This window comes from Rhinopithecus bieti, unplaced genomic scaffold (genome assembly GCF_001698545.2).
Source record: "Rhinopithecus bieti isolate Rb0 unplaced genomic scaffold, ASM169854v2 scaffold_14404, whole genome shotgun sequence".
NCBI classification, from domain to species: domain Eukaryota; kingdom Metazoa; phylum Chordata; class Mammalia; order Primates; family Cercopithecidae; genus Rhinopithecus; species Rhinopithecus bieti.
The window spans coordinates 595,759-605,292 of NW_016807824.1; the positions used below are offsets into that span (position 1 = coordinate 595,759).

At 45.6% G+C, this 9,534-nt stretch overlaps 1 protein-coding gene across 1 annotated transcript; it reads right to left on the minus strand.

The window, feature by feature from the left end:
* Nucleotides 1-4,136: 4,136 nt before the first annotated feature.
* Nucleotides 4,137-4,580, minus strand: LOC108536802 (histone H2B type 3-A-like). The gene has a single exon (XM_017883858.1). It carries the CDS (start codon nt 4,578-4,580, stop codon nt 4,200-4,202), a length of 381 nt encoding a protein of 126 aa, XP_017739347.1. The 3' UTR covers nt 4,137-4,199.
* Nucleotides 4,581-9,534: the final 4,954 nt, after the last annotated feature.

Sequence of the window (9,534 nt, forward strand, 5' to 3'; positions counted from 1 at the left end):
TGAGATCATACAGTATTTGTCTTTCTGTGCCTGATTTGTTTCACTTAATATAATGTCCTCCAGTTCCATCCATGGTGCTGCTAATGATGGGATTTCATTATTTTTTTATGGCCAAATTGTATTTGAATGTGTAAATATATCACATATTCTTTATCCATTTATCTACTGATGGACACTAAGGTTGACTCTCTTTCTTGGCTGTTATAAATAGTGCTGCAATGAACATGAGACTGCAGACATCTCTTTGATATACCTATTTCCTTTCTTTTGGGTATATACCCAGCAGTGGGGTTGCTGGATCATATGGTAAGTCTGTTTTTAGTTTATTTAAGAATGCCCATACTCGTCTCTATAGTGGTTGTACTGATTTACATTCTTATTAGCAGTGTACAAGCATTCCCTTTCCCTGCGTTCTCACCAACAGGTTATTTTTTGTTTTTTTAATCAAAGTCGCTTTAATTGGAGATGATTCCATCCAAATTATTTTATTTACTGCATAATAATTAGCAAATCTGACTTAAAATTTCCATCTGAGATGGGTGAGGGGCAATCTCTTAAATCCATTTCAGATTGTATGCCAATCTGGAGGGATTTTGTAGGCATACAATCTGACATGTATTTCAGTGATTGTCACTCCCCCATATCAGATAGGTGAGATATGAACCTTAGTTTAAAAATCTGGCTTAGTTTGAGAATCTTGGCATGTCTCTCCAACCCAGAAAATGCTTCCATTTTGTTGAGTGGGTCCTAATTCCCTTAGTCTCCGTGGATTCTCACATATTTGATGTGCACTCCGTTTATCATTAACATTTGTCTTTCTCCATTGTAACACTATAATTAGAGAAATGGGTTCTGGACACAATTGCTTTGAATTTTCTCCATTATAAAATCTCAGTAGCAGGGATCCTGTTTTACCTTCTTTGTCTCTCCCTTAACAGATCCCTGCCCTGGGAGGGAGGTACAAATCCCATGTATTCTGGGCCTGGGGGTGCTAACGCAGCAGAAAGAGACAGACAGCCTGTTTTTACTTCAAGTTTGTGTCAGGGGAATCAGAAGGACTGAGACATGAATTGACTGACATTTGACATTATCCATCACAAAATGCCTTCTTAGAGAATTACACTTGGAAATGGTCATGAAATGTTCATCTTCTGCCTGATTTGATCTCTGGCACCAACCAGCGTTGTTGCCTTGTGCTAACACAATCATTCACTCTGTCTGCTGGAGACTGGTTTCACTTTATTAAACCTATGTTTTAAGTTCATTAAGGTGGAGAACTATACGGATCTGTGAGAGTAATTTCACAGCTGCAAATGTTTAAGGTATTGACATCCAATCCATGCTGACAGGAGGCTGAGGGCTTGGATTTTCCAGTCATTGGGCACTTGTTTCATAGTGGAGAGGACTGGATTCAATAGCTTTTCATACAAATTCTATATTTCTTGAAAATACTAAGGGTGTTGACAAGCCCCACCTACTTTTGATGATGGATCACTGTTTAATATTTGGATTATAACTGGGGATGCAAAGAATTGAATAAAATGCCTATGACAAAGTTGCCATTCCTGTGTATTTTTTCTAAAATTTTTTTGGAGCATATATCAAAACAAAACAGAAAGGAAATGAGCCCGTGCACTGCTAGCATTGTAACCATATGGAAATGATCCCATGCTCTGCTAACACTGTAACCATATGAACACTGCATGCATGCAGTCACTGAGGTGGGGAGGGGAGAAGAGTGGGTGCACCATCCAGCTCATTAAAAGAGTCAGTTTCACTAAAATTTTATCAGTTTGATAATAATCTATCAAATTATTTATGTTTTGAACAATGTGTACTGTCGAGATGATTTTTCTAAAACACTGAGAGACTACCCAGAGGTATGTTTAAATTTCAATGTAGACTTTTTTGCAGAGAACGATAATAGACAAAACACCATTAAACATACAATAGATATATTATGGTAGGGTGAAATTTTAAGGCAAATGGAGAATAGAAATAGGCATTCAGGGAGAAAAAAATCATCTGAAACATCTCATTGTCAAAGAAAAATTTGGTCATGTATTTTATGAATTGATTATACTATCATGTTGATATTCCAAAAGACACCTTAAGACTGATATGAGAATTTTGATTTTTAAAAAGTCCCATACTGGTATTTGTATCTTTGCAACTATTTTAATTATAAATAAAAATATTTTAGATAGCTTTAAAATATGCGAAGTTCTCAAAGATTCTTTAGAGGAACCACGCAGGAAAAAAGGTGGGGAGTAGCGGACAAAGCCGTTTTGGTAGAGGATGTCCACATTGACCTTTCCTTCTGCATCCCAGGCACACCACGCGTTCCCTTTGGAGAGATGACTTGGGGGGGAAAAATAGTTTTCATTTAATTTTATTAAAAAATTATTTCTCGGCCTGGAGAAGTGGCTCACGCCTGTAATCCCAGAACTTTGGGAGATCTAGGCGGGTGGATCACGAGGTCAAGAGATCGAGGCGATCCTGGTCAACATGGTGAAACCCCTTCTCTACTGAAAATACAAAAATTAGCTAGGCGTGGGTGGCGCACGGCTATAGTCCCAGCCACTCCGTAGGCTGAGGCAAGAGAATCGCTTGAACCCGGGAGGCGGAGGTTGCAGTGAGCAGAGACCGCGCCATTGCACTCCAGCCTGGGCGACAGATCAAGACTCCGTCTCAAAAAAAAAAAAAAAAAAAATTCTCATTTAGCTTTATTGAACTTTTATTCCCTGCTGGAAACGGTGACACAAATGCTCAATACTTCGAATTTTCACAACGGTTTGGGGAAGCAATTACTGGAAATCTCCTTTTTCTAAACAAGAAAAGCCAAGTCATGAAAACGTAAACAATGCCCTTTCCAGAGCGAAAACTCTTCGTGCCAAAGAGCTTTCCTGCGCCAAAATGGCAGTCCCCAAATAAATGCCGTGAATTTGGAGGGGGTAGGAAAGGAATTCTGTGTTGCTAACGCCACTCAGAAAACAATATGGTAGAAGAGGGAGGCAGCTACATTTGCTCAGAAAAAGGGAATTCTTTCCCTCCTGAATTAACCCCTTTCCCCACCCCCACTCCCAAAAGGGTTAAAGCTACCGGCAGCTGGGGTCGCTTATTACATCCGGCTCCCCAGCGCAGGGCGCTGCTTTGACGCAGTGCTTCGATTCGGTATCAAACATCCTGCCATCGCAGTATCCTGCCAGGAAAATATCCTCCCGGAATGTTCATCACTTAAATCTAAGTATGTCTCTCTGTTCCAGGCAGGGATGGAAGTCTTAAGCAAATGCAGAGCCAGGCACCACCGCCAGGGCAACGTGACAACGCCCATGCCCTCAGAGCCCGTGGTCTTGCGCCACGTCTGGCCTCACCCATGGGGTGCGAGTAGGGATGGGGAGGTTGGCACAGCGTCTTTCTGGGGGAGGTGACCCGCACCGCTTACATGCACGGCGGACGCCAAGCTCAGTTGGACGCCGTCCTGAACCGGGCGCAAGCGCTCAGCATCCAGGAAAGCACCACTTGCTTATAAAAGACATTTGGGGTCGGACGCGGTGGCTCACGCTTGTAATCCCCGCACTTTGGGAGGCCGAGGCGGATGGATCAGCAGGTCAGGAGATCGAGACCATCCTGGCCAACATGGTGGAACCCAGTCTCTACTAAAAATACAAAAATTTAGCCGGGCGTGGTGGCCCATGCCTGTAATCCCAGCTACTCGTAAGGCTGAGGCACGAGAATCGCTTGAACCCAGGAGGCGGGGGGTTGCAGTGGGCCGAGATTACGCCACTGCACTCTAGCCTAGCGACAGAGCAGACTCCGTCTCAAAAAAAAAAAAAAAAAGTCTCGTCGTGTGTTAACATGCCTGCGCGGAGGGAGGGGTGGAGAGGGGGTCCTTGATCGGCTCCCAACATTACTGAGCTACATCACCTGAGCACTGTTTCTACCCCGATTTCTGTAATGAGCAGTTTTTCTCGTTCTCTGCCGGCGCACGCGCGCGCGCGCGCACACACACACACACACACACACACACACACACACACACAGAGACAGAGGAGGCTCAGATTCGGCCGCACCCGGCAACCGCTAGGGTGCATGGAGACATATTAGGTTACATAACCCTTCACCGTGTTCGAAACCCTTTCTCGATCGTGTGGGTGGCTCTGAAAAGAGCCTTTGGGTTCAGGACACCGGGACGCGCCTCACTTGGAGCTGGTGTACTTGGTGACAGCCTTGGTGCCCTCGGACACGGCGTGCTTGGCCAGCTCGCCCGGCAGCAGCAGGCGCACGGCTGTCTGCACTTCGCGGGACGTGATGGTGGAGCGCTTGTTGTAGTGCGCCAGGCGGGAGGCCTCGCTGGCGATGCGCTCGAAGATATCATTGACGAAGGAGTTCATGATGCCCATGGCCTTGGACGAGATGCCGGTGTCGGGGTGCACCTGCTTCAGCACCTTGTACACGTAGATAGAATAGCTCTCCTTGCGGCCGCGTTTGCGCTTCTTGCCGTCCTTCTTCTGCGCCTTGGTGATGGCCTTCTTGGAGCCCTTTTTAGGAGCCGGAGCCGCCCGCGATGACTCCGGCATGGCGAGGTGACAAGAGCTCTTAGACGAACGCGGCCGCGAGGCTGGCAGGGCTTTGATTTGCCATCTTTATATTCAAATGAAGGCTCCAAATCTGTAGGGTCTGATTGGACGGCCTGACGCCGCGGCCGCCACTGGGAGGAATTTATGTAAATAGGAGAGTCCGGTTCTTCTTTCCTATCGTACGGTGGTCCAACCAATCCCAAGGCATATCCGCCGCGCACAGGAGCTGAGGCTGCGCATCTTTGTTCAAAGCCTTTGTTTTAAACCTGGAGATTTTTGTGTCCGCAGCGGATCTGGACGTAGCTAAAAGAAACTGAAAAACGGTTTCAACCCTAAATTGCAGTCTTCTCTGGCTGTGAGGCACATACATGGGGGCATTTTTTTTCCTGAGGCCCACAGTTAAGGAGTGGTAGTTAGTGCTTATTTAGAAGGGGAGGTGGGGGTGGGAATGGCAGTTTGCAAGGACCTTAACCCTTCATTTCTTGCCCTTCCCTCCATTCCTCCAAAGATCAAAGGGATGCATTCCTCTCAGAATTCAATTGTAAATCCAAACGGTTCGTTAGGAAATATAGAAAATAGTACAGAAAACATACAAAGGTACTTAAATTGGAATTGTAGTCATGAGGCAGAGTTTTAACTGGAGAAAGAAATTGAATGGTTTTCAAATGAAACCTAGTCCTTCCTATTGTTTTTACGATCCCCCCAAACCCCTTTGAAGTGACAGCCATAATGCAAAGGGCTTGCTGTGGGCGATCTCATTTGTTTCCCAGTGTCCCCAAGAGGTGGGTACTGTGATTGCTTGCGATTATCCGTCAGAGGGCAGGCTTATGGAAGGCACTGTCTCCGAGCTGCACCCCTCTCCCCGCCATTACATTAACTCCCAATGAAGAAACGTAAGGTGTTGTGTATTTCAGCTTCAACTGAAGAGCTGGTTAAAAAAGCAGAATCTCAGGCCCACTCCAATCTGATTGAGTCAGAATTTGCATTTTAAAAAGACTTGTGGGCACTTTACAATTTGAGAAGCCCTAGTCCAGAGGTCATTTATCTGCACTAGCTGGGGCAGATAATTTACCTCTCCATACCTCCATACACTCATCTGTGAAATGAGGCTGCCAGTGCCCACCTGATAGCGTTGCTGAACATTAATGAGTGTGAAGCAGCGGGCAGAGTGCCCAGCATCTATTTTGTGCTTAATTCCTGTTAGCACCTTTCCTTCTTAGGACTGATCCAGCCATAAGCAGCTTGGGCTACCTCAGCAGAGAGTGCTCTATGCCCGGGGCAGATCCATCACATAATATGTAGCACGAACCTTTCTCTCTCACCAGCATGCTGACTGAGCTTAATTCACAGGGAAGGATGGCTTTCACGTTTGAGTCTCCAGAGCACAGAATGTGGCACCCAGCAGGGGCCCAGTCAGTATTTGCCTGTGAATAAGTCTGTGAGCTGAGGCAGTGCCTTCTACATTCAAGTCTGTCCTCTGAGGTCTTCTGGGCATCTTGAGACTGTGGGTTCCCTGAGTGGCTTTAGGCATACCCAGCATTAAGCACTTTATCTGTTTCCTTTTGAAATATGTGGTTGCTTTAACAAGCATTTCTAGAGTGCTCACTGAGAGCTGGCTAGGTAAGCACTTAATAAATACTTGATTGAATTTAGTTCTCAAACAGCCCTTTGACTAAGATTCTCTGCTTGACTAAACTCTGGTCAGGCTCCAGAACCTCCTCCTGGGTCCATCTGTGCACTTTCTTTTGAAATCCAGTTTTAGGAAGAGCCTCGCTAAGTCAGTTTAATCAGAACCCCTGATTCTGAATATCTGATCGCCCTCTGTGCTATCTGAGGGGTACCTCATCCTCCATCCCCAGGTGGTGTCTGATCACCCTGCCTGCCTCCAGCAAGAGCCCTGTGAGGTTGGTTTACCCAGAATCCCCAACCCTGATTTCCTCCTCCTCTTCTTCTTCTCCTTCTTCTTCTTCCTCTTCCTCTTCTTCTTCTTCTTCTTCTTCTTCTTCTTCTTCTTCTTCTTCTTCTTCTTCTTCTTCTTCTTCTTCTTCTTCTTCTTCTTCCTCTTCTTTTCAGATGGAATCACCAGTAGCACAATCTCAATTCACTGCAACGTCCACCTACCGGGTTCAAGTGATTTTCCTGCCTCAGCCTCCTGAGTAGCTGGGATTACAGGCATGCATGACCATGCCAGGCTAATTTTTTGTATTTTTAGTGGAGACAGGGTTTCGCCATAAAACTGCTGCCCTCAAGTGATCCACCCTCCTCAGCCTCCCAAAGTGTTGGGATTACAGGCATGAGCCACCGTGCCCGGCCCTGATGTCTCCTCTTAGTACTGTTCTATCCACTGATCTACCCTATTCCTGTCTATACATTTCCACTTGTCAGTGCAGTACTCAGAGTTGAGCCCAGTTTCTCTACCCTACCCTGCTGCAGAATCCCACTGCAATGGTCCTAATCCTACTCTATCATCCTGAATGAAATCTTCCTCACCATGCTTTAACAAGTGTTAATATATATACATATATAGTACTGCTTGCCTTGGTCCTGCCAGCCCAGTAAGAAGCTGGTCTTCCCACCAGGTTCTTACTAAGGCTTCCTGGCTTCCTACTGGTATGGGAAGGTTTGAAACAAAACTTGGAGTGGGACAGGAGGTGGGCATTCTAAGGACTTTGGGTAAGAATATGTCTTTCAGGTGATAAGATTTAGGATTTGCTCTGCCCACCATCTGGCGGCTGCTTAGTGGTGTCAGGAAATCAGCCCTGGTTCTCATGGGTGATTGCTAGGGACTCAAAGTCTGTGTTCCCTCCAAATTTCTAGGTTGAAAACCCCCATCCCCAGGGTGATGGTGTTAGAAGGTGGGGCCTTTGGGGGATGATTAGGTCATGAGGGTGGAGTGGCATGGTAGGATTCCTGCCCTTATAAGAACAGACACAAGACAGCTGGCTTTTCTCTTTCTCTGTGCTGCAGGGCCCAGGGGAAAATCTTTCCCATTACCCTCTGAAGGTTCACTAAAAATCAGTTGACAAAAGGCAGATTAAAAGAGAAAAGCATACACATTTATTTGATCATAGTTTTGTGTGACACAAAAGCCCTCAGAATGAATACAGAGGAAGCTGTCTATTTTAATGCTTAGGTTCAACAAAATTTGGACTGCTATGTAGAAATAGGATTGGGCAGGATCTACTGCTAATACACTGAGTGAGGACATCCAGCAAGGCCTGTCTGTCTAGATTCTTCTTGGCCTCTCTGCGTGGCATTCGTTCCTCTTGGGTATGAGATAGGACCCTCTGTGAAATGGGAGTCTTATGACCTACAACCAAACAAGGTGGCCCAGAGAATTTATGGTCAGCATTTGCACAGAAAGGCAGGAGTTAGAGTAATATTTTTAGGATTTGTTTCTGGCTTTGGGAAAAGGGGTTGTGGTTTTATGACCTGCCTTGGGGAAGAGGGATTCTAGTTTCTATGGCCAGTCTGGGGGAGAATGGGACTGAGATAGGAAGGCAGGAGATCAGAGAAAGTTTTTTGCTTCTGAGGTCTTCATTTTAGGATATCGCTTTCTAGCACCATGTGAGGACACAGTGAGAAGATGGCTAGGTGCAAACCAGTAAGAGTGACCTTACAAAACCCAATCCTGCTGACACCCTGATCTCGGACTTCTAGCCTCAGATAATCAGCACTCGTTGGGGGAAAATAATGACATAAAATGTATGTGTTGTGTAATTATAATGTGCAATTTGTATTAAATGTCTTTTTTTGTTTTTTTGTTTGTTTTTTTTAGGTGGCAGAGTCTTGCTCTGTTGCCCAGGCTGGAGTGTAGTAGTGGGATTCATAGCTCACTGCAGCCTCAAACTCCTGGGTTCAAGCAATCCTCCTGTCTCAGCCTCCCAAGTAGGTGCATGCCACCATGCCTGGCTAATTTTTTTTTTTTTTTTTTTTGTAGAGACAGGGTCTTTCTATGTTTCCCACATGGGTCTCTTTTCTCCCAGAGACTTTGATAAATGTCTGTTGTTTAAGTCTCCCCTTCTGTAGCATTTTGTTAGAACAGCCTGAGCCAACTGAGACAGTGTCTTGGATCAAGGCCAACATGAGGTATTGGCAGATGGACACTATGGAGTAAACTTGAAGCTTTCCTCATGTGAAGAAAAGAAGGAAAAAAGAAGAGAGGGAAGGAAGGAAAAGAAAGAAAGAAGGAAAGAAAGAAAGAGGGAGAGTTGGGGAGATGGAGGGAGGGAAGGACAGGGAAAGAGAGAGAAAAAAGAAAAAGAAACAGTGGCCTCTAGCTTAGTGACCGGGTTTAGATGATTAAGAAAAATAATAAACAACTTACCCCGCCCCTCGCACTTCTTTGATGGTTCTAGAGTACAGTACCTGGGCTGGAAGCCAGTCTACAAATGTGTTGAATGAATAACTGAATGCATGAAATCAGCTCATCTTTACACCTTAGATTTTTGTGCAGCTCTGGATGATGTATCCTTCTTTACTAGGATAAGGGGTTCCTGCAGTGAGTGTTTTCCCCACCAGTCAAGAAGCCAGTTCCCTTTAAGTCTCACAAACAAGCATTTAACACAGGCAGGGCATGTTCACTGAGGCCTGTAATCCCAGCACTTTGAGAGACCCAAGCAGGTGGATCCCCTGAGTCCAGGAGTTTAAGTACAGCCTGGGAAACACAGCGAGACCCCTGTCTCTGTTTTTTTTAAGCATTTAATAAAATTGCATGTTGCAATGGCAAATGTACATGCTCCATCCAGACCCTACCGGTAGGGTGGGATCTGTGTGGGGGACAGTACTCTGCAGATAGAGAGAGGACAGGCTTCTAGGCTTCCCAAGGACTAGAGGGAACCTTGTGGGATTTTAAGTGGGAGGAACTGGGGGTGGCTGAAATGACAGGGTGTGCTGTGGAGTTCTGCAGGGAACTTTGGGGCCTCCCTTAATGCTTGCAGGATTGCAAAGAAGG

What these genes read in the sequence shown, in the direction of transcription:
- LOC108536802 (XM_017883858.1), bottom strand. Translation starts at nt 4,580, where the DNA reads ATGCCGGAGTCATCGCGGGCGGCTCCGGCTCCTAAAAAGGGCTCCAAG.